The sequence below is a fragment of the Zootermopsis nevadensis genome, unplaced genomic scaffold (genome assembly GCF_977971745.1).
Source record: "Zootermopsis nevadensis isolate Lab colony 2312 unplaced genomic scaffold, Znev_1.0 Znev_ptg000020l, whole genome shotgun sequence".
Classification (NCBI taxonomy): Eukaryota; Metazoa; Arthropoda; class Insecta; order Blattodea; family Termopsidae; genus Zootermopsis; species Zootermopsis nevadensis.
In genome coordinates, this window is record NW_028259152.1 from 6,851,755 (window position 1) to 6,877,564 (window position 25,810).

Sequence of the window (25,810 nt, forward strand, 5' to 3'; positions counted from 1 at the left end):
GAGTCAATTGAATAAAAATTTTCTTGGATATTATCCATCGTCTAGTAAATATAAAACGTAAAACGACGTTTCGGAGATGGGACTCTATCTCCGTCTTCAGGTTCCTACACAGTTGGACCCACTAGATAGAGCTAATCCCTATCTCCGGACCGGATAGGGATTAGCTCTATCTAGTGGGCCCAACTGTGTAGGAACCTGAAGACGGAGATAGAGTCCCATCTCCGAAACGTCGTTTTACTTTTTATATTTACTAGACGATGGATAATATCCAAGAAAATTTTTATTCAAGTCCTCAGTAATTTCCTTAAGGAAATCATCTGCAGGTTGTCGGCTCATATAGTCATTGTTGTGTTTCTCACATTTCAAGTGTTCCGAATATTGCGTTATTACTGTGTTGTAATTTCTGCTGTTCTCAACATTAAGAAAATAAAAGACCTACTTTGCTTTGTCTTAAATTATAGACAACCGTGGGAATTTTGCCATGTACATATTTAAATATGCAAAGGTGTGGAGAAACTACACGTGACCTTAGTGAGCCTTGCTAAACATGCATGTAATGAAATTCTACGTAAAAATGCACATAATTGACGCAGTTTCTTCAACCTTGTTTCCATACTCAGCTCATTATTTAAATTACAGTGGATAAGGGTAGGAAGAGCTAAATATCCGGCATTTAGTTTAATTTCTCTCTAAACATTCTAACCTTGTTTGCGTTACTTACTTTTTCCGCCTTTACCTTATCCTCATTTGATACCGACAGTTTTGAACTTGAGGGGTACATGTACCCCCAGAACGTGTGTGAAGCCTCATCATGGGGATTGTGTGATTTCCCACATCCGACGTGGAACTAATGAAGTTTGCTTGGAATGAGAAAGTGTCTGAGTATCTCGTCGTTTTTGTAATAACATGATTACTTGTAGTCTGAGATAAAAGTGTGGTTCCCATTCAAAAGGGGAACGTGAAGTCTGCTTGTAGAGTAAAGGGTACGTTGACTGAAAAAGGTCGTCGATTATGAAGCAACGTGTTAGGAAAGCCCAGCGGAGGTCTCAGTATTGCATACAGAGCTACAACGACCAGGGTCCACAGCGTAAGTGTGAAGTCTTAAAATTGCTTAAACAAACGCTCTTTTCTGAAGAAAATCCCCTCAGAAGTGTGTTGGAAATTTTACTCCCTGCAGATTTCCAAGTCCTGGTAACCACTCCTTTGTACGTGTACACTCTGTCCACTGTCGCTTCCATCCATGTTCTTTCACGATCCCCGTATTATAATCCGCCTCTGCATATGAAAAACGTCATTAAATAACTTTCGATAAGTCTGCTATGAGCAAATTATCGACGCTGCGTATGCATGCGTCTGCAAATCAGGGGACATACTCAATTATTGCTGGGGCAAATCTTTAAGCTAGTACCAGCCACTCCGCTTTCTTACATGGCGTTAGTTTTGTTTAAAGATTAGCTTCGAGTGGACCACAAAATTGGAAATCAGGCTGGGCTGGGCTGATCTGAAACGTTAATTTACCAAAACAATATTGTTGCTACGTACCCAAATGTAGATTCATTGCAACGGAATCAAGCACTTAAAATGTTCAGAATCCGAAACCGAAGTGATGTAAGCGTAAAGTTGGCGTCATAATTTCAGTCATTTGTAATGTTGTCTTGACCTATATGGATTTTCTCTGCCTTCCATTAATTACCATTATTTATTCCAGATGTGTATTAAGCAAATACAACAGGACTAATATATCTGCCTGTTTTATAAAAGAACTGTATATTCTTTGGTTGGACGTTCATGTTTGCTGGTAAGGAAGTTGCTAGGGTGAAGACTGGCGTTGATGCTAAGATCACATACAGTTCGAGACCTATTGTCGGAATGTGTTTTATGCTGTATTCGCAGAAAGACACGTTTAAATTGTGCTGTTGTACGTTATTCAACTATATGTTGCAAAATTTCCATTTGGAACTCATACCTAGAGCAACTGGAAACGGATATCGAAATATGTGGACTGCGATATCCGAAAGAGAAGGATGTGCGTAGTCCAGAAGCATTTTGTTAATGAGCAAAAAGAAGTCGTTAGTGCCGTCATTTGAACTGTGTGAGAGATTGATCAAAAATATGGATCGTGAAAGAACTGGGAAAGAAGTGACTGTGGCAACAAATTTACCCAGCATTCGTTTGGGTGGACTACGGAGAAACTCTCTGAGGATAGCCGGTCTGTGGACCCAGAAACTAACCCGGGATCTCCCGAATGCGAAGCAAGAGTGCCAGTCACTCACCAACGAGCAGTCTCTCTGTTGGGTAGACTGTGCGCTGTGGACAGAGTTGCTGGAATAACATGGTTCAAAATGCACTTGGAAACGCCGGGTCCACTTATTATCTTGTTGAAACTCATTCCACAGAACTTGAGTTAAGAGATCCTGTTATTGAGGTCAGTTTATTTTCTCAGCAGAACATTGGATAGGCCTATATGAAATACGTGCGTATTGCATGGCGTTTATTTAAGAGTTAAACTTGTAATGTCGATTCTGAAGGGTTCCGATGACGGTGTATTGCAATCAGCAATCGAAGCTTTTAACGTGTCAGACATGAAGAATGCGGTTAATTTTCTGGCAGTTTGAAGTACGAAAAACAGGAACCAAAGGCCAAAGTAAATAACTGTAAAAATGTAATACTATTTACTCATAGTCTTCTTTATTCATTGCCAGTTATCATCGACTACAAGAAAGTTTAATTAGTGACTGAATAATTGCCTGTCATGTGTTTAGCTGCTTTGAAACTCTCTTTAAGCAGCCGAGCCACAGAATGAGTTTTTCTATCTCATATTTCGTCACTTACAAGTAGGCCTATATTACATTGATAATAGGTTTTATGACACTGTTGTGACTAACTGCGTAACAAAACATAGACGCGCTGTGTAATCAACGAGGGGCGTGGCTCTGTCCTGCTTTGAAGACATGTTTTAGCTTTCTAAATGTTTGGAATGAAACGTGTATGTTTATTAATGTCGACTTTTTCTGTAATTTATTGTCTGTGGAGAGTGACAATTTTATGGGTATGAGAACTGCGACTCGCTGAAAAGCATGTTATTTTCTTTTGTGCTGTAATACTTGCTTTTGTAAGACATCTTTTAAGACTCAGTTACAGTCAGTTTACTTCCAAAAGAGTGGAACCTGTGTCCATGAAGTGAAAGGCAATGAATACATGACATGGCATACTGTATGCCCTTCACAAATCTCGCTCTTGTCTCGTCCTTCGTGTGACTATTCGCCGCTTATTGTGCTTTAATACATAGAAATGTTTCGTCATCCACTGGCTTATTTTGATGAAAACACTGAAGTCAGCCTTATAAGAAATTGCGGGATAAGGAAATTGCAGCCGCTGTCAACACATCAAAGCCTCGATTTACGTGTTTCCTTACTGAACACAAGAATTCATATAATTTGTTTGGAACACAAGAAAGTGTTACAAAGTGGCGCGCTGAAACACCACTCTGGATGCCGTTATAGATGTCCCGCCGCGGATGCATTAACCTGCGTAGGCCTACAAATGTAAAACCGCGATTTGAGAGGGATTGCTGTGGTGTAGAGTTTTGTCTTAAATACGAAGGAGACAAATTCATACATTACAACTGTTAAGGAAATTATCTTAAATTCATACATTACAACTGTTAAGGAAATTATCTTGTAGTGTATGAATTGATTTGGATACGAAATTAAGAGGGTGAGGGAGGTAAAACAATTTCTATTATTTATTCCGTTTACTTCTGTGTTGTTTTAGTCCCTCTGGTTCCGTTCATTTGCATCGGATGACTTAATTGTGAATGGGAAACGCACAGGCTGCGTAAATACGCACATGTGCGCATAAGATAGCCAGAGGGCGCCAAACCTGAGCACCGTCGCTCTCTTGTTTAAATTTCGCTGTTAATCGAGCGCTGTGTCTGCGCCTTGTATCGAAACTGTGTCATCAGGTCAGCCAGATTTTTACACTTGGTCAGTAAGTCCGTTTCGCCTTACCAAGTGTACAACTTGTTCATTTCTTCTAAATAGCACGCACAGTACAAAGTTTTATCACAGTAATTCATGGCTTGGGAAGTGATTTACGTTCCGTGTCGTAATCATTCTCACCAAGTGGATCCGGGTTCGAGACCCTATCTGTGTGAAACTCGTTGCTTATAAGACGATATATCACTGGTTGAGAACAGGGCTGTTGAAGACAGCGGGATTTCTTGACCAGTTGAAGAGCTTACAGTTTTGCCATAGAGACCCTGCGCTATAGAATCAGTTGGTGGCAAAGCGTGGGAGCTTCTCTTACAACTGTAGCTACTAACAACGTTATTAAATTTTTTAAAAAAAATCTTAAATGAACAGCTTGTTGCAGAACTTGAAGCCGAGAAGAAAATCAACGGTCCTCATACGTGAATATTAATTTTACTTGTACGTATACACACAAATACGAAGTATGTCAAACCGTGCAAATTATCTCTGTTCTGGAACGACATGAGTCTACTTTCAGGATCTAGACGCGGACCGTAGATTGTCATTGGTAGTTTCTGCCGTTAGAGAAATGCAATTGTTACTCTGTGGCCGAAAGAGCTAGGTTAGGTCAGGTTAGTTTTCGTTGGGTTAGGATAAAATGTTTTCTCGCAGTGCAAAGTCATTAATCTATAGTTACACAACTCTTTCATTTAAAACGTTTAACTTATTTATAGGTCTAATGTTGTAATCATAATACTCAACGTTATGTCGAATTCTATAATTAAGCCACTGGGCTTGATTCGGTTGAAGGAGTGTCGCTAGAAGAAGAAATGGTCTGTATAATGTATTCATAATCATCAAAAATCCACAAGAATTAACCAGCCATTCTTACTGAGCTTGCTTATACCGCGGACTTACTAATAACGAATATTTATACATTATTTAACGACGATATTTCAACTGTAAATTTGTGGCGACCAACGAGTGTGATTCAAGAAGAATTTTGAAGGGAACCAGTTTATTTGCAGTTGCAAGTACTCTGTTAAGTTTCTTAAAATATAAACACTTGTTTGACCTGAAGAGCTTGGAGTCATCCACTTTTCTATGCTGAAATACTTTCCACTGCCGGATTGCTGCTGACTAACCGTTCGTCGTCACGACTTTCAGTGCATTCTGCTTGCCAAGTAACCGGACTATTTCGAGTTCGACTCCAGATAAGGTTATGGGCGTTCCCACGCGTCTCATCGTGTGAGAGGGAAGTGACGCGTAATGCAGGTTGTTGCGTTGCATTTTCTTAGAAGAAGTGCTTGTCTCTTCAGAAACGGCACTCGCTTAATACCTGTCGCGGCATGATCATCGCACAAAAGATCTGCCATGGCTTTCAGATTGCATGTATTCTGTATCCTGTAAGTCGTCAGAAACACAATGAATACAGACAGAAGGACACTATTAAAATTTTACTGTCACTATAACATGAACATTAATTGTACATAAACATGACAAGGCAGGTTGGTGGAGGTCGTATGTAATAATGTTTGGGACATACCCGTTTCAAATCTCGACCTGGTCACAGGCTGTGCTGTCCTGACTGATGTGTCTCGTGGTTCTTCTCAATGTCTTCAGAAGAATGACGGGATGAAACCTTCAAAGAGATCAGGGCTACCTCATTTCATACCCTTACTTCCCCCCCCCCCCCCCCACTCATGTTCATCTTCTGAAGTCGTTTAACGCTGCATAACTTTTTCAGTCGAAACAGTGTTGTTAAATGCTGAAGAATTGATCAATGGATACAGAAGAAGGTTCTTCGAATGTGAAATGGATTGAAGCGACTCGAGACACCCATTAAGTTAAACACGTATATGATTTGAGGTTTTCACAGCGGTGAGCATGAAGATTTCTGTCTTCTGAATCGCCCTGATGACGGAGGCAGTATGACCTCTGAAACGTTGGTAAACATCGACCAGACTACACAGCGCAACAACCCAGAAGACAGAAATCTTCAAGTTAAACACGTGTTTCAGATTCGGCGGTTTTAAGAACGAGCTAAGCGATTAAATTAATGCTATAAATTTAAGTTGAACTAAAGGGAACAAAATAAAAGTAATGAATTGTGAAAATCCCTACAGCGAGCAAGGAAGAGGTGAATCAAGCAAGTATAGGCCTGTAGTTTCTTCTGGTAAACCTTCAGCTTTCACGGATTAGGCTCTCTGGCCTTCCCAGATCCAGAATTAATTATAAATTCTTTAGATATTTGGTAGCATTCCCTGGACGAAGGATCGGCCCATTATAAGACTTCCTGTAACAGGACGATGCAATAATCACGCTGACTTTCAGCTTTACAGTTAAGAGGCACCTGAAAAATAAGTTTTACGAAGTCTTCTCAGAGTTAATTTGCTAGAACAGCAGTTATCAGACCCGAGCGTCAGCTCTTCGTACTTTCGTGAATACAGCAAAATGGAAGTAACCGTTTTTTCAAAGCTTTGTGCTTGTATTTCGTTTCTTGCCCGACAGCACACACAAAAATAATCTGCTGTTACACTTCATAAATTGAAGCTTCTTACGAGTTTTGGAACGTCTGCATCAGAGTGTTAGGACTACGAAATGTTCTTTGTTCATGAATTCAGCGTCTGCGAATTTTTGCTCTTGAATGAATTGTTTGAGTATTTGCATTGAAAAGGTCGTAGAAGCAACGTTTCAATTGGTTAAGGGACTGTTCGCTCATGGTATACGATGTCGGTTATGCGTTGTCTTACGAAAGCCGAAATGGATGTGTTACAACGTTTTTATGGAGCCAGTTTAAAATTAGCTAGAGCATTTCTGCGTTCGTTTCCGATTTTCTTGGGTGGTACTTAAAAAAATTAGAAGATTTCTTTCAGAGAGTTCAGTGACACCATTAGATGTGTTTTATGTGATTTGGAAACCATCTTTCACTGTTGTCGTAGCAGAAATATTTTGATCTGGAAGTTGTCCAATGTCCGGGTTCAAATTTAATCCAGAAAACGTATGCAGTTAATCTGCCTGGCAGTTATCTGCCTAAGATCATTTTAGCAGGCCTGCGTTCATGTGACTTTTCCTCGTTGGAATTCGCGTTAAATTTTGAACTTGCTGATATAGTGTCTGCTTCATGTCACTCGTATGTCCAAGTATCTCGTTCTACATTTAATTTCGTAGAGGAAGTGCATAGGCCTTTTTTACATTCAGGGGTTATGATATACACCAAGCACAAATATAACCAGTAATTATTTTGGTCCTTATGAAAGAAATACAATTATGCCTATGATTTTCTTGCATTATAAGATCTACTTAGTTCTGTTTGCGAGTGATGTGTGTCTTTAGAAGGAATCTCACAAGGGATAATACTCATATTCCTTCTTTTAATTCCAGAGTGCGAAATGGAAGGTGAAGTGCAGTGTTTAACACAATGCAGAATTAATTTATAGTTGGTCTATGTAGTTCATGACTAAACAGGTCTGTGGTGGTAGAAGACGAAAGTGAGGCTACTAATGATTCATCATGAATTATTATGTTCATATGGCCATTTGCTATTAAACGTGTCTCCCAGTAGTGCTAAAATTAGTGCTATTCTAACGTACAAGGCTGAGGTTTGCGCTCAGTGGCGGACTGTTGTGAGTAAAATAACGAATCTTGGGGTTTTAGGCTAGAAATTTCTTGACCAGGTGAGTGACTATTGAGTCTAATAATTCGGAGCCCTGTAAATACCATGTCGACTGGGGGCGATTTCAGCATTTATAAATGCTTATTTGTGATAGATGTTCTTGTTACATGACACTCAATAATTTTAGTAAGATCTTTTAGTAAGTTGTGGCCTCTTTTTTCGTTGACCTTTTCTCTGGTTATGTGGACTTGCAGCTGACCGAAACCTGTTCCCTTACATCTTGTTGTCCACTGTCTACCAGTTTACAAGTAGGCGGGTGGGTGGGGGCAAGGCCGCCTCTATCTGGGGTACAATCTGCGCCGTCCTATACTGCAGGGCTATACAACCAGTTCGAATCGAACAGCGTCCTTCTGTATCTCTCCAGGACAGCTATTCTCACAAATTTTGTGGCCTTCGTCAGTTTCAATCGTCGTACGTGTACACGAGTCCTTTCAGTAGACCACAATTCTCTCCTCAGCACTTGTCGTTCATTCCATTCAATTCACTCCTATAGATTCTTCTGTTAATAAATTACATATTTTCTTACAAAACTTAGTTTATTTAATTTCAAAAGCCGTCGGGTATTTCTGCCTCAAGGATCTGATTGATAGCGTGTCTTTCATAACCTGATTTAGTAATAGTATTGAAATGGTACTGATGTCGTGATACAGATGGGCGACGGACGTCAAGAACGATGCGATTTGTGTATTGTGTACATTGTGCCAAGAGAAGCCTCTGGGGCTATTTATAAATTAGTTTGCATTATCCGGGTGTAGACCGACTTCAGCATTTTCGATGGAGTGATTCTCTGTCCAAGGAGTAATACCAAATTTCCAAATGACTCATTATAAGTCTGATTAAGAAGCGGTCGGAGGGCCTAACGCATTATTTATATTTTTGTATATTTCAACGTAGTTTGACTGCTCAGGCGCCCAGTGGCTGGTTTATTGTTCGGACGATTCCAGTTAGTAGCAACCCCAAAGATGGGGCTGCTACTGCAGAATAAATGTGTTAGGGACTTTTTCACGCGATGCTTTGATGTGCACTTAATTTCCAAGTGTCAAACATCTGTTACATTCCGGCTAAGTATAGGCCACTGTTTACAAATGTATTAGCGAAACGTTGTCACAAGGTTGAACATTGAAGGAACTGGTAGGAAGACGAAGTAAAGTAGTAATTCACACACACGTTTATTGTTTTGGACCCTCATTACGGTACCATCACATATTTTATTATTATTTTCAGCAGAAGTTTGCAGCCCTTTGCTACTATCGTTTCCTCCCCCAAGTGCATTACAGCTATGCTGATGCTTTAGAGTATTTAAAACTCCATACCCTGCGTAAGAGAAGGCATTGCAGTGATGCACTGTTCCTTGCGCAGGTTACCGCGGTTTTAAATGCTGTCCTTCCCTTCTGGAAGCTGTCGGTCTCCGCATCCCTACTCGGAATCTGAGAGATTTTTCTATGTTCAGTTTTAGCCCTTTGATCAAAAACAGTCCTTCTGCTAGATGCGCATCAGCTGCTAATGTCGTCTGCAGGGATTTGGACATATTCGAGACGAAAATTGTCACACTTCTTCACATTTTATAATAGTATAATTTACTTAATTGATTCATGTTATTTTTACAAATATCCTAATATAGTTAGTAGTAATTTTTGTGTATTTTTTCCGTATCAATGTATTTTATATATTGCTTGTTTTACCTTTTATGTTTTACTGTGTTTGTGAGTTTATCTCTGTGCTGTATCTGTAATTGGCCATCAGGCTGTTGATACAGCACACAAATAATAAAGAATTGAATTGAATATTAACTGCAAATGGGTTTTTACCCGGTGGCAGTGGAGCTACAATAAGACACAACAAAACCATTTCTCAGAATACGAACATTAATTTCTGTCTTTTCAAAGAACTGACTATGGTACCTAAACTGGCAATGTCAGCGCGTTGTTAATATTCATTTGTTGCTAAAGGTGAGTGTAATGATATAGCCTGCTCCATTCCAGACTCTCTCTTTACAATTTTTAATATTTCACTGACTTTGATACAACGTGTAGATTAGATATAACTGATAGTGAACTATGACGGGCTCTTGTGAACGTGGAAATAAACCTTAGGGTTCCATAAAATATTCTTGACTAAGTGAGAAAGTGTCACGTTATCAGGAATAAGCTTTGTTGTGGTAGTTATTGAGCCTAGTTGAAGGTCTATAGTTTATGTAAGTGTAGATTTGGTCCTTCTTATACAATTAACAATTTTTTTACATCGTTAAAAAAGTTCATTTGAACTTCGTAAATGTAGAAATATTTGATGCCAGTACGAACCAAAATTGAACTCCCCCGGCAGTTTTTATTGTAGGACACAGTGTCAAAATTCCACTGAGTAGTTTCGGAAAGTAATACATGGGTGGGCGGCTGGATAGAGTTTAAATTCCGAATACCAAATCTAATTAAAATTCTTGCATAAAATCTTGAGTCGCAGACCAGGCCCTGTGTTGTTGGAAACGTCTTCCTCTGTTTGTTGCAATACAGGGTATAGTCATCAAACTAACTTTATGCAGCGGAGTCCTTAATATGCTGTCACTGCGTTCAGATAGACAAGAAATCGACTGTCTTCTATGGAGCACGATAATTTATTACCTTGTTCGCAAGAGCCCGACTGCGGTTCATATCCTGAGACAGATGGATGCACAGACTCCCAGCATGTTTTTCTAATACCGTTTCAGTATTATTCTCTCAGAAACGCCTAGCTCTTCCGAGTGGTCTATTCCCTTCAGGTTTTCGAGCTAAAATCAGAATTATCTACGTGGGATTTTGAGACATAGGCCTACGCATTAATGGACTTTAAATCAGTTTCTTTTAAATTCGTGACTTTGCAAGATTGCCCTTGGACAAGTAACGAAACTGGAATAAGTTGTATTTGCATCAGGAATTAAATGGAAACCTCACCTTTGGAAGGTCTCGCACCTGCTTTTCACAGTTTGAGGCAGATCTATCTCTGACACTCTGTCATTGTCCCAGATTGCATGCGATCCTTATGACAAGAGCCAACTCAAAGCGAACTATTAAGTACACTACGGCCTTCACTGAGACAAACGGTCGAGGTGAGTGGAAACATGCACTAAGGCTAATGAAAAAATATGACGTGTGATAGAGCTGCAAATTTCTTGTGGGTATGCTAAACGTTCGTAACAGCAAGTGAGTGGAACTTTCGTTTAAAATGTGCCTCGCAAGTATGCATCAAGCAAGTTTAATCACAGCCAATTGCTAGATACGCCCTACTTGAGTCACATGTCAATACACTGCAGAAAACTGTCAGTTACAGGTCTTTGAATCAGCATCGTTTTTCGCTAGCAGGAGGCGAGTTTGTCATGGAAGATGTCTCCAAATTTCATCACTAGTGGACCACTTGGTCAAAGAAATTCTGTGCTGCGGACCGGACTACAAATGTCGAAACATCTTTGAAAATGTACACTCGATGAACTGGATAAATTAATATTTTTTCAACCACCATCTGACCCGCAGACCGTACTTGGCGGACCGTGATCTTAGGGGTATACTACATGCCTAAGACAAAGCATAATAGATAACATGCCTACTAAGTCACATAGCTCAGTTAGTAAGGGAACCGACTTCAGGTGTTCGGCGTTCAATCCCAGACGACTGTCAATTTTTTATTGTTACGCTTTGAAACGTTCAAGTGACCCATTCAGATTTTGATCAACTTGTGTTGGGCAAGTTTTCTCCGGGGGCTTCCCCGGTTTCTCCGTGGCATCCCAACAATTACTCCATTCACACACAGAAGAAGGCAATGGCAAACCACTTCTGGATCATCTGCCAAGAACGTATATGAACAGGTCCCAGTCCGAGAAAAGGATAGAAGGATCCTGTTCATATGGACCTGTCGTCAGACAGAACACTAAATAAATGATAAATAATAAGTATCAGGGGGTAAAATGTAAAATGGATGGAACCGACACTCCTCTCCCATTTATCTTGGCATCGTTTCGCGAGATATGTTGTGATACAGTCGATAGTGATTCGGCTTGTAGGAGGGATGTATCCAGTTCGTATCTCGGTCGTAATACACAACCTTATTTGTCGCTATATGATCTGTGGAGGTGCTAAAACATAACAATAAAGCACACTCAACGAAAAGTATTTTGCCATGTTTGGTCCATCTCATTTTAAATGTGAAAGTAAATTCAGAAGTAACAGTTTCAATTTCATATCCTGAATTCCACTCGATCACAGAAATGCAAGGGTCCGCCACTTGTCTTGTAGGCCAACTTGTTGGCACACTCATTGCCAGAGTGTTTGCTAGGTATTGATTACTGTCGACACTTGAATGAAACGAAGCGTTTGGAGCCGTCTGTTGTTAGGCGCAGGAAACGAAGTTCCTGGCCCAGAATTGCTAGACTTTCTAGAACACACCTTCCCGGATGGATGGTTCATTAGAAATTTCCCCCAGAAGTTAGAGATAAATGATTCTTTTCTAAGTGTATATTGCTGGCAAATTATATCAAGGAGGATGAGATGGGCAGTGTATGAGAACTTATGGAAGAGATAAGAAACGCGCAACATTTTATTCGAAAATTCCGAAAGGAAGAGGCCACTTGAAAGACATAGGTGTTGGTGAAGGGATAATATTAAAATTCATATAATCGAAGTATAGGATGAATGAGGGTGTGGACTGCATTCATCTTGCTTAGGATTGGGGCTAGTGGTTAGCTTTTGTGTGCACGGTAATTAACTATCGACATGTATAAAATGCCGGTATTTTTTGTTGAGAGACTGTTGGCTTCTTATGAAGGACTGTGCTTCGTGAAGTTTATTAGTTCGTGTGCAGAAATAATTAAATAATGAGAGAAACTAAATTTAGACACCACGTTCATGCAAACGTGTTAGTCTGGCTAACACTTTTCAAAACGAAAAATAAAGTGTTATATCTTAATTTCGTGGTTCAGAGGCATCTCATGTACTGGAACATAGCTGAATCGATCAGATAAAACGCTTCGTTAGCCAACTTCAGCCAATCAGGCGTTGTTTGCTAGTTAGTTGTGGCTTACGCTCGCGATGTTATCTCCCCTCCCAGCTGAAACGGTGATCCGGGGTTTGTCCTTCAGACAATTTTTTAATAGGAAATTTAAATATAAATTCTGCATCTGAGGTGGAACAGTCAGGTTGAATTATGCATTATGACAAAGAAAGCATAACATAATATATTTTGTAAATAATTTATTATCACAATTTCATGAAGGAAAGTAGTTGTACAAAATTTTAAGTACACAAGGCTCACGTCCTTTGGGAAACAATGGGCTACGGACATTTATGTCTAAATCGGAAAGAAATTGAAGAACCACCATTTCGATTATAAACAGACCTTAGTTGTAACTGTCATATCAATTTGCTTGGTGAAATGCTTGTTCATTAACGAGAATGTATCGTCAGTGTAGGTTTAGAATATTATTTTATAAGTTTTTTAAACGTGGAAAATCTTTTGTGATTAGCATGTGCACGGTCTCAGTTGTCGAGCCAACGTGAGATTACTCAGTAGTGAATAAAGTATCAGAAGTTCAGATGTTTTTAGAATAAGTTTGAGTTTACTAATATACTAATAACAGTGAGTGGATCCAGCCACCTTTGTTAAACAATTTAAGTGTTCTTCACGCTCCAGCGTGAGTGAAAAGCATGTTATGGGCCCGTCCGTGTCTTGCGTTTCTCTCAGGAACTAGGCAACCTCATAACCCGAGGTCATTGTTGGAACAAATGGTTGCAACAATAGTCTTGGATGCCATTTTTGCATTTCAGACTATAGTTGTGTTTGTTGTTTAGGGTTGCCCTTCTGACGTCAACACCCGTGATGTAGCGTGAAGAATATCTTTGGAATTTCATTGCATTCCAAAGAGTAGCTACACCTTTCGAATCATGTCTTTATTTTAGCCGTAATTCGAGTAGGCCTAGTGTTCTGTAATTTTGTTCTTTCATACGTCTATTGTGGTTGCACTAGAAAAGAAATATTTATATTACTTTTGGGACATCATCTGTAGAAAATATCTTCTGTGAGGGAGGAAGGTATGTGATAGCACATGGAACCACTGTGTAACGTAGCTGAAAGTGTCACATTTCACTCTGAACGCTATCGAATGTTGGTTAAACTTCTGTTTTTGGTCGGAATCTGAATCAAAAGCAATACGATTTTCAGGATTTAGAAATTCTTGTTATGGAAGAGGATACGTAGAACTTTCTTTGACTTATATTTTTGTACTTGGTGCAAACAGGCGGCCCGTTATTGTCTTTCCTGGTATTTGCAATATTCGTGTAAACATGTTACTGTTTGTCGACGTTTCAGAGGTCCTTGCTTCTTCCGCCATCGCCCTAGTGATGGAGGCAGCAAGGACCTCTGAAACGTCGGTAAACTTCTATCAGACTACACGGCGATTCAAACCAGAAGACAGCCATCTTCAGACTCGCCGCCGTGAAAACCTCAAAACGTACTTATGTCACTGTTGCCAAATTACATCTTCATAAAAGTTAATGTTCTGAGAATGTGATTTTATTTCAATGAACGTTTAGATTATTGATATTTCATTTCCACAGAACCCGTATTTGTCAAATGAAGTTAACACAAGAGATTACGAATGTTGGTTTCAATTATTTTCGATTACATAGTACGCCTAACAAACAGGCTTACGATTTTCATTTATGCTTTGTTATTGTGCTCGTATGTCCGACTAATCAGCGAGGAGAAACAATTGCGCTGTCACGTCAGGACCCCCCCCCCCCCATCCCCATATTACCGTTCATGGAGAGGAATAAGTTTATTTTTGTAAAACACTTAGTGGTCTGTACGACAACCTGCTCTGTTTCTGCACACCACAGCACTTCCTTAGGAGGATCGTCGCCCACCGTAACCGGTTCAGAAGGCTTCTTGCCATGTACGGTATAAGGAGTAACGTTCTCTGCAGTCAGCAGAACCGCGCGTTTGTATGCTTTTCTACATCACTCTGCCTGAAGACATTCTTGATACATCGAGTTTTGAAATATCGCGTGCTCTTATACCAACTTTTCGAAGGAACGTATCGACTCCATGTTCAGGGTAAGGTAATTGTGATCTACGGGCCTGCTTATTGTGCTAATAAGAAAGAGAAAGCAAGTGAAAAGCAAACCATTTACTGTGTATGTTAGTCATTCGATGCTTTGAAACACCCCATGCCTTGCTGTTCACGTTTCCACGCGTGATTGTGAATCTGTTAAGAAAATGGAAAAAAGCAAGGACCGTGGAGGCCTGTGTTTGTGTGCAAGTCTGAAGTTCATGTTAACATGTAAATGAAACACAAATAGAATATAAAAAACTACTACATGTAGCTTATTGCGATGATTTAGGCTAGGCCTGCATGCAAATTTGATGTCGTGCTTTTCGCTAGCCGTTCAGTTGTCCTGGTTCCCAGTCTTGCCTTTCTCGTGCTCTGCAAACCACGCTACGAGTAATTTGAATCAGAAGGAAAGTGACGTGGTATATAAGATTTCTGCTAAAAGCAGGTGGCTTTGTCCCATGTGGATGTCAGTAGGCCTATTGTGTTCATTTAAATGTTGGACTACGCACTCGATGAGGAGTTTCGCCCTTGCGAGATGTGAGCATACAAAAACATCATAAGACCGAAGTCAGCATAGAGCATATTACGATTGGTTGATTGAGTGGATGCCTGTTATTTTTCTCTTCTGGGACAGAGCTGGGTGGAAGCACGTTTTAAAGAAGGGTGCAACCATATAAAAGGAAAGAACATGATCATTGAAAATAAATAAATAAATAAAGAGGAAGTTCACTCGTACGTATTAATTGATAAGTCAATGAAGAAATGTTTTGTCACTGAACAAGAAAAACGGACCAGCGTTGTTCCAAAATGAACTGCTGTTCTAACTGTGTTTAATGAACAAGGCGTTTGTATTAGACACTGTTTGTTATACTCATAATAAGTTAATTTTAATTAATGACGTTCTAAAAATCGATTGTCACTTAGCTCTTTGTACATTTCCATTGAACATGGCTACCTGGCAGATAGGCTGACGGACACAACCCCGTCTATACTCGTTCTCGTAGTAGTGCACTTTGATAAAATCACGCATAATTATAACTGGGAACGTTTATAATACGTAATATGTGAATAATATAAGGAACAAGGAAACACAAAAGAAATCATATCCCCACATAATATTTGTTTAACACACAGGCCTATCCCACGTGGAATGATTGATTCTTTCGACGGATGCATTATCCAGCGTTATGCCCGACTTCACTTCTGAGACAACTGAATACAGGGACATTACTGGTTGAAGATAAATCATGAGAGTAAAATTTGTTTAAATTACTCAGTATTTTCCAAGAACCACTGTTCACACTATAACATAAGTGTTTTTTCGATTGTAGGCCTGTATTTTTAACATAGAAAGCTTTTTAGTTTTTCATAATGGATGGTGTACATACAAGAAGACTAACTAGGACCCCATCTTGGTACTTAGTGTCATATATTTGCGTAATGCGACGGGAGATGAAGCATGTTTCTTATTGGTCTACGATGTGCTGGTATACGGGGGGTAAAGATAGCCCTGCTCCTAAAATGGGACCCTGTAATGCGATCCAAAGGCGCCTGGAAATAGTCCCGTGAGCTTGAGCTGCCACTGCGCTTGCGCCGTAGATGCCTACCGCTGCCGCTAGAGGAATGAAGCTATTTCCTACTTCATCCGCGTATTCACTCTACCAAGAGAAGAAAGTCATGCATGCCAGTGTTACATACTTTTATAACAAACTATATTATAGAGTTATTTGCCTTAAGATATTATGTGATACTGAAATGGCCCATGTCTTACTACCAGGAAATACGGTAAAATGGACTGGAATCAAACCTATTGAAGGCACCTGTTAGCTACAAGGATCATAAAAAGTTTAAATAATTTTGACTTACGTAAGGAATCACTGTGATTGTATCTTGCGTAGCATAGAATGCAACCGAAAGACGTTGTTAGATTACAAACATTTTTAAAGCAAAGCCATTGTTCATTTGATAGAACTGTTTTTTAATACCACTGTAATTTCATATTGTTTTGTTAAATTTAATATGGTTTGAACAACGGAACAATGTACCTTAGGGAAATGACGCGATTTTAACAGTATAGGCCTACGTCTACAACATTTTTGTTTTATTAAAGTTTATATATTTGCGATTATTTGCCGTTGCGCGCAGATGATGTGCACTTGTTCCTCAGTGGTCCTTCTTGCGTTCGCTAATTTCCTAATCATGTGATGGGCTGCATTAGAAAAACTGTGAGGGTTACATGCGGTCCGCGATTGCAGGTTGCTGATGGTACATCAGAAAACTGTTTCTCTGATTTGTTATTACTAGGGTTCTGATGTTCATGACCTAAAAAACCGAGAAATATGCATGCAAATATGCCCCAAAAATAGCGAAATATGACCCAATTTGTTATGAAAAAATATTCTCTAAAATTTAAAAAAAGCGTTTTGTATTTCAATCATGTTATTTATTTACATATGCATGTACAACTATATTACATTACTTGATTTCCTAGCAATTTTAATCAAAAACTTCAGTCGCTTTAAGTTGTAAATGCCTCGTTTTGGATCAGCATCAGATTTTGAGAATATGCGCCCCTATCAAAATAAGAAAAAGTTTAAGAAAGAGCCTTTCATGCATTTCAAATTATTTAATTACAAATAAATAAATAAATAAATAAAATAAATAAATAAATAAATAAAACAAAATTAAAAAGTCTCAGTGGAACCACGGTTCCGGAGAATTTGACGTAAATACGTCTATTTTTTACGTTTTCTGTACTGTCTCATATATTCTGCGTTATGGAGTCTTTTAGCTTCAATGTCATCCATCTTGTACATAGTATGACGCAACAAATTAACGCAACAATAGACTTCTTAATAATTCTTATATAAGATAAGTACTTGTGATATTGTAAAATGTTTTTATCAGCACAAAATTATCTAGTCTACGACGCACTTCTACAAGCGATTCACAGCTCAGCTCTTTCCGCAATAACGAAAGCGGATTGTTGACGGCAGTAATGTAACACAACAATGCAGAGTAAACATATGACGTTTCCTAGGTAACATAACAATGCATACAAGCTGACCAAGCCACGGTGGTCTAGCGGTTAGAACGCTGGCCTTGTAATCCTGGGGTCTCGGGTTCGATTCCCGGCGGTGCCCGAATTTATAACTTGTGTTGGGCAAGGCCGTGGTCTAGGCAACACGGAGTTTTCCTCCGTGGCATCGCAACAATTACTCCATTCACACACAGAAGAAGGCAATGGCAAACCACTTCTGGATCATCTGCCAAGAACGTATATGAACAGGTCCCAGTCCGAGAAAAGGATGGAAGGATCCTGTTCATATGGACCTGTCGTCAGACAGAACACTAAATAAATAGATAAATACAAGCTGACCATTGTTGTCAGTCCATATTTACAAATTGTTGATATTTCCTAGGTAACCATCTTACACTTTTTCCTTACACTTTTTCGTTACACTTTTTTGCGGAATGACACTGACCCTTCCATATAGAGGTATTTACGTCAAAATATTACGTAAATTTCTTCATTCTCCTTTCTTGGCAGCATTACTATATATAACGATGTGCATTTTCAAGGTCTCAAATGAAAATCTTCTCAGATTGTCGCACAATATGGCCTTGTAACTTGAGACATCACAAACGTTTCGTGGCGTTATCGAAAATTACAGCGATAGAGGAGCGGTTTACTGTATCAAGAAGGAATAAGTCACCAGGGCGGTCAGTAAAGAGCGTGCCAATAGCGACATAACAGGCAGGCACAGTTTTTTCGTAGTGTTGATTCGTCTGGAATTAACTGAATCATGTATTTCTCCAAGAAAAATTTTAACTGCTCATTTTTCACTTTGTTCAGTTGGCAGACGCCATCATTTCACACAGGTCCTTTGAAAATTCCGATGTCCTGTTTGATGGTGAAGTTGTTGCAGTGTTATCGAACAGAAGTCGGTGCTCGCTTTGCTGACTGGTTTGTCGGCTCAAATTATTTTTGTTTTGCCATATCACTATGTTGTTGCACATTAAATCCCTTACCAGCTGTAACTTTAACTTCACAAAGTTTACAGAACAGAATTGTTCCAACAGAACTAAAATATTCCTCGCCGAATTCTTTAACGTAACCTCTTTACTTCGCACTTTCAGAACACTTCACTTTTGGCATCTTAACTAACTAAAGGATTCACTGTAAATGCCTGAGAAATGTAGTTACAAGTAAGAATTTTATACCCAAAATATGAATTTTATCCTCAAAATATAACCAAAATATGCATTTAACTACAAATATGACCAAGAACATGAAAATGACCTAAATATGCATTTATATGCAAAATGAAAACAGCATAATTGTGATTAGAATAATCCCGTTAATGTTTAATTTCAGTTTAGAATCAAAATAGAAGCCCCAATAAAAATATGACGTGTCATGAACATCCAAACCCTAGTTATTACCCAACTGAGGCACTGCCCTGATGATGTAGGCAGCATGTTTCTGTGAAATATCAGTCCTCTTTTACACAGTGCCAGCACTGAAAAATTGAATCAACATTAAATTTTAAGTGTATTGTTTGGTATATTGGATGTATTTTACTAAGCACTGGCATCATAACTATCACTTTCTGTGTTCAGGTCTCAGAACTGTAACATAATTCTTCTCCTATAGAAAGTTTGAAAGATTTTTTCAAACTTATTATAGTAATTTCCTGTATGTAGCATATATGGTAAGGTAGATGATGATTAGCTTTTCACATGTATGCTGTTCAGACAGGGCAGGGGATTTTCCTTCTAGCCTCTGCATCCAGACTGGCTCTCGGGCTCACCCAGTCTACTGTGCAGTGGGTGCTGGGAACCTTTCCCAGGGTTAAAGCATGTCCGACGCTGGCCACTCACCCCCATCTAGTGCTGAGGTTAAGAATGAGTAGGAGCTGTACCTCCTCTCCCCCTAAATGCCTACATGGCATGTAGCAGGGCAGCTTTACTTTGTTTCATGCTGTTCAGATTCATTATTCAAACTGATTTAAACTGTGTCAGGTAAATTTGGATAGGGGACCAGAGAACCTAAGGAGTTTTGAAATTTTTACTGAGTGCTTTGTAGTGAATAATTAAGTATAAGAATCTAAAAATAAGCCATCTCACTTCTTCCTCAGTCCTTTCAGTTCACTCTAAATTATCATCTCATCTGATATGACACTAAATAAAATGTATAGTGAATCGGCTTTGTCAAATGAACTGTATGCAAAATAACCTACCTCTCAAACTTTTCCATTCTTCACATTTAGGCATATTGGCGTTTATTAGGTGCTTATTTCACAGCAAAGTCTTGTATATTAAGGATGGAACATAGCTCATTAGTGGTATAAAATGTTAGCTTCGTATTGAGTTTGTATATTTCTACGTTCCAAATCTTTGTTTGCACTTGCCATAAAATAACCTTTATTAATTCAGTGGAATGTGACAAAACTCACTTTCTTCTTGCAGTCTGTTTGGAAATTTTTACTTGCATTAATGCATAGCATTAAATATATTCGTGAAGTTGAGTAACCTTTGTATTCCATTCTGTGCTGAGCTATATTCTGACATTAATTTCTTCAGTGTTCTTGCTGCAGAGTGACTGAAAAGGTCATCAGACTGTTAGAAGTAGCAGTATTCAGCAGGTAGTCATTCAGATTTCAGATAAAGCACAAGTTGTGATTCAGATTGTTTCTTTATTTTTGTCAGTAACTCCAGGTGAATTTTTAAACAGTACCTTGAAATAGCCATTGGAGGTTTCCTCTTCAGTCACCCTTTTATCTGGGTGCAATTTCGGGTTCTCAATTTGGTGATCATGATGATGACTATTCTGGGATGTTGTGCCATATAGTTTGGTATAAGTTTTGTGATGTTTCTGCAGCAAGTATCTCTGAAACACCAGTAAACTTCTGGCACAGCATCCTGGAAGACAGTCATCTTCATCCTGTCCTTTAATTTTATATTACATAGCCTTACAAATAGTAGAGAATTATTAATTAGCATACTGAAAAGATATGTAAGCTTTGAATCTCAGATCATGTTTACTGATTTAAATGTGGTGAGAATAATGATATGCTGCTGAAGTTTAACTTTTTGTTCTTTTCAGTTCAAGAAGTGGTTGTCCAGCAGTCTCCCTCACAAATCACGTAAGTATTTGTAATATTAATTCCGGTGCATTGTTCTAATGTTTTCTTATTGAAGGTCTCTGAGAAGAAAATTATCTAGCCAATGGCATTGTGGTAACATTAATATTTCTTTTTAAAGTATTTTATAATCTTTGGCCATTCTAGCACTAAAGAGAACTAAGAAATGGTTTTAGTAACTTTAAGGCAAGTTATGTTTGTTATAAAATGAAACAGCTCTTTTTATGGAATCCAATGAATCCTTACTATGTCCATAAGAGCTCACCACTAGATACTGTTCTGGGCCAGAAGAATCAAGTTCACACCACATTCTGTTTCATTTAGTTCCATTTTAATATTGTCATCTTATCTGTACATTGGTCTTCTCTTCAGGTTTTTCAAATAAAACTTTATATTTATTTTTCTTCTTACCATGTAGATCACATGTCCTACCCATCTCCTCCTTCTTTCTGACTTTCTAATTTTTGGTTTAGAGTTCCATTTGTGCTTTCTGATGCCAGAAGTGTTATTTGGACAACATTTATGCAAAATACTGATATAAAGTTAATTAGTTTTCATTGTTTTAATCATATATTCAGATTGTCATTTGTGAAAATGTAAAGTTTTGGTAAGGGACCAGTGATTATTAATGTTTGTCCATTTATGTTACCATGGTGTGCATGTAATTCTGAATTAATGGTTTGATTTGTAGGTTTAGTGGAAGACCAGGTGATGTTTCACCCCCAGTCTTTGAACAGATTTTCCAAAATGCCCGCTTTGCTCAGGGTGGCAATGCTCTCTTTGAAGGCAAAGTCCGGGGGAATCCCAAACCTGTTGTGTCATGGACCAGAAAGGGAGCTCCCTTAATAGGTGAGATATGGAAGCTGTATGAAATAATGTACTTCTAAGTAATTTATAGCCGGCACAGTGACCACGTGGTCTGAGGCATGGTCCTCGTGCGCCTAGCCACTGCAGTTTGTGTTAATCAGTTTTATTTGATGTGCAATATGTTCTTAAACATTCTAGTTGATAGTTCCTAAATTATCATATTTATAATAGAAATCAATTTATATATGTATTTTATAGGTATTAAATCTGTGCATGCATTATCTGTTTAGAATCTAACAAATACAAGATGAAGTATGAGGAAAACACTGGAAATGTTTCTCTACTCATCAATCACATTGGTCCTGGAGATGAAGGAGAGTACACTTGCACTGCCCGAAACCAGTATGGCGAAGCCATTTGTTCTGTTTTCATTCAGCCAGAAGGTAGGCAATGGTTACACAGTCCAGTATTTGACTTGTGTGTGAAGTAAAACATAGTTCTGATGGAATCCTTTTTCCTGTTTCAGACCAATTTTCATTTAACACGGGTGTTTGTTTCTGGTACAAAATATTGTACACACATACCCTTTGTATTTATGCTCCAAATCATATTACAAAGATTTATGACACACGCATGCACACAGTACTGTCACTAAAAAGTACACATTTTAAATTGTGTACTACTACAGATTACTTTGCCTGTGTCCTATTCATTTCTAATACCAGCATGCAACCTTCTGAAAGTCAGGTGGTGCTCTAGAGTATGATCCTGAAGTGTTATTTGTTAACAAATATTCCACTGGTTTGTCACTAAGTAACTTGGTTATAAATGAACTAATGGAATACTAAGCTTTGAAATAAGTTTGATTGTATTGACAATAAAGCACATACGTGTATAGCGAGAAATACATGAGTTTATGTGAAAAAATCACTGTTTATGGAGTCTGTAATGTGAGTAATATGTGTGTCTGTAATTGCTGTGAACAGGAGTAGGGCAGTTGGTGCAGCGTGGTGGTTACCAGAAGGAATATGAACAAATCTATGAAACCTCTGAACAGAGAATTTCAGGAACCCAAACACAATCTAGTTTCCAATCTTATCAGCAAACTTCAGGAAAGACTTCATATGCCAATGGACATGCTGTGGAAGAGGTAAATACATGGTGGAGAAAGGAAAGTGTTTTAAATGTCTTATCTGCTCTGCTGTTTCATTTTATTTGGAATTTATTTACAGTTCTTTGCAATGAAACTAGTAGGCCAGTTAATGTACGAAAATACCGTTTAATCATTACCTTTTACTCCTTATAGGTATAGCAGCATAGATTGGGTAGTGGTCAGATATTGTGCATTTATTGAATGTTGGAGAAACATGAGCTTATGTATTTACTGAATTTTTTACAATATGATTATAAGTTAATTTGCCATGAAGCATGATTTTCTATGCATGAATCATGTACGTATGTACATAACTATTCCTTGCTGTTCAGTCAAAGAAGCAAAGTAGGATAAAGGCATTCCTTTCTCTTATATTTATGAAATTACAGTTTCAGTTATTTACCGTCAAGCTGATTACAATATATTATGAATTTTCTTTATGAATTGTTTCTTGTGTTGCATTTTTGTGAGTAGTGCACCTTCTTAATCAGTGATGTTTGGCATCAGAAGTGAAACGTCATAGTATGAAAGATAACTTTTTATTCTATAGATTAAAATAATTATTTGTCTACCTGATTTGTTATTTTTATGTTCCACCCAGAAAGTACATAGCAGTTTTGTTTAATTTCATTTCAGGACTTCAAAGTAGACACATTTGAATACCGCTTGCTACGAGAGGTTGAGTTTCGTGAATCACTAACACGTCGTTATGGTGGTGAGATTGATACACAGATTGTAACAACTATAGACCGTTCACTGGGGCCTGTAGCACCACCTCAGATTGCACAAAAACCTCGAAATTCCAAATTGACAGAAGGATCTAATGCCATATTCCAGGCAAAGGTTACAGCAAATCCTAAACCAAGAGTAAGTATGTAAGACTTGAGGTTCTCACAGCGGTGAGTATGAAGATATCCGTCTTCTGGGTTGTTGCGCTGTGTAGTCCAGACTACACAGCGCAACAACCCAGAAGACGGATATCTTCAAGAGTAAGTATGCTTTTTCAGGAAATGGATGGATATTAAATTTGTTCAGTTCATTGATGAAATAGCAAGCAACACAGAGAATTACATGATAATCTAGCAGGTAAACACTTAATATGAATCGTGTTTCATTCAGTATATTTTTATGCGTTTGTCTGATACTGGAAAATATATAAATAAAATGAAAATGACTGTTCTAAGAACTGAGAAGATGTAATATTGGTTATAACTTTTGGGTTTAATTTGAATATACTTGTAAGATTTGAGGTTTTCACGGCAGTGAGTCTGAAGATTGCTGTCTTATGGGTTGTTGCGCCATGTAGTCTGGTATATGTGCACCAGCATTTCAGAGGTCATGTTGCCACCATCATCAGGGTGCAAGAACCCAGAAGACAGCAATCTTCAGACTGACCACTGCAAAACTCTCAATTCTTAAGTTCTAAACTTACAATTAAAATTTAGTTTTGTATTAAAGTGAATAAAAATGTTTTAAAAATATTAGCCAGACATATGTAACGTGTATTTTTCTAATATTTTGTGTGTTAATTTTATGGATAAAGATTATGTACAGTTTGGTTTGAGCTCTTTAGCTATAAAGGATGAGGTATGGAGAGAGAGAGAGAGAGAGAGAGAGAGAGAGAGAAGGTGGAAAAGGAAAACAACAGAGCCTGTCAGTAGGCCTCTGCTTATCTGGTGTATGCAGCTGTTACTGGCCCTGAAAATGTTTGACACTGGCCTGCTCCATAGTGAGAAGCTGGCAACTAATAGCCTATGCTCTGTGACATTTTCAGAATATGCCCTTAATGAATTATGTTCCCATTTGCTAATACTTGACAAGTACTAAAGGAAATAAGCATGTAGACTTCGCAGGTAGAACAAATGTGAACTTGGTTAATATATTCATACTGTTTGTGGTGCAAGTCCATATTATTGAATACATGCACGATGTCAGATCTCTCTGCATTTAAGAATGGTACCACATTGCCCAAAGTGTCCAAAATGATTTCATCCTTGAGAGTAGCATGCATTGCTTGCAGCCGTACAAAGACAAATACTAATTGGTGAAGATTATTAACAAGGTTTTTTATATGAATGTTTATGTTTTTAGATTAAATGTAAATAATGAATATTTCTAATTCTTTTTCAGTTGACATGGTTTAAGAATGGCCAAAGGATTGTGCAGTCACAGAAGTTCCAGACAAGCTTTTCAAATCAACAGGCCACACTTAATATTGTGAATGCTCGCTCAGAAGATTCAGGCCACTACACACTGCTGGCAGAGAACCCCCAAGGTCTGTTTTTTTGTTATGGTTTCTTAAGCATTACTCACATACCTGATATCAGCTGACAGCCAACTTTATTACATGGTAGCTTAAAGTAGTTCTGAGATAGAAGCAAATACATTGTGGCAGGTATGCACATCACCAGGGTAATTACCCTGATGATGGATACAGCAAGCACCTCTGAAATGTCAGTTTCTTTCTATCAGTCTTCATGGTGCAACAACCCATAAGACAGTCATCTTTATACTTACCACCATAAGAACCTGAAATCTCATGAAGACTGGATGATTTTGCATGAAGTGACTGTAGCACATCACTTGTATGTGCAGTTATAACTTAACCAAGCATGATACTGAGGTGAAATGGGAAACACTACTGTGCTGTTTTAGTGTGGCACATGCAGTTTGTATCTCTTTCTGCTGATGATTAACTCATTAAAGGAAAACTGACTTCAAAGATTGCATTGCAGGAAGCCGTGTGTAGTTGTGTCCAGAACTGTTATGAACAGCTGTATGCACATTGACAGCATTTTGAAGGTAGTTACATTTGAGGGCTTCTTACTGCTGTCGTATTTATATGTCTTACATCACAGAACTTTTTGAAGCTATCATTATATCAATATATTTGTCCTGAACTAATATACTGAGAAGACTGCCCTTTGGGAAACTGAGGTTTGAGGCTGAAGTGCCATAATTAAGTAGAAATATAAAATTTGAAGT

General features: G+C 38.4%; 1 protein-coding gene across 22 annotated transcripts in view; it reads left to right on the forward strand.

Moving 5' to 3' along the window:
• The window catches only part of LOC110827690 (uncharacterized), a 335,660-nt gene that overhangs the window by 127,247 nt on the left and 182,603 nt on the right, over window positions 1-25,810 (forward strand). For all 22 annotated transcript variants that reach the window (XM_087351739.1, XM_087351718.1, XM_087351723.1 and 19 more), the window contains 6 exons: window positions 20,829-20,868; window positions 21,557-21,714; window positions 21,963-22,115; window positions 22,659-22,822; window positions 23,462-23,692; window positions 24,956-25,100. In XM_087351739.1, coding sequence (XP_087207865.1) covers window positions 20,829-20,868; window positions 21,557-21,714; window positions 21,963-22,115; window positions 22,659-22,822; window positions 23,462-23,692; window positions 24,956-25,100 — 891 coding nt within the window. The remainder of the gene's footprint in view (window positions 1-20,828; window positions 20,869-21,556; window positions 21,715-21,962; window positions 22,116-22,658; window positions 22,823-23,461; window positions 23,693-24,955; window positions 25,101-25,810) is intronic.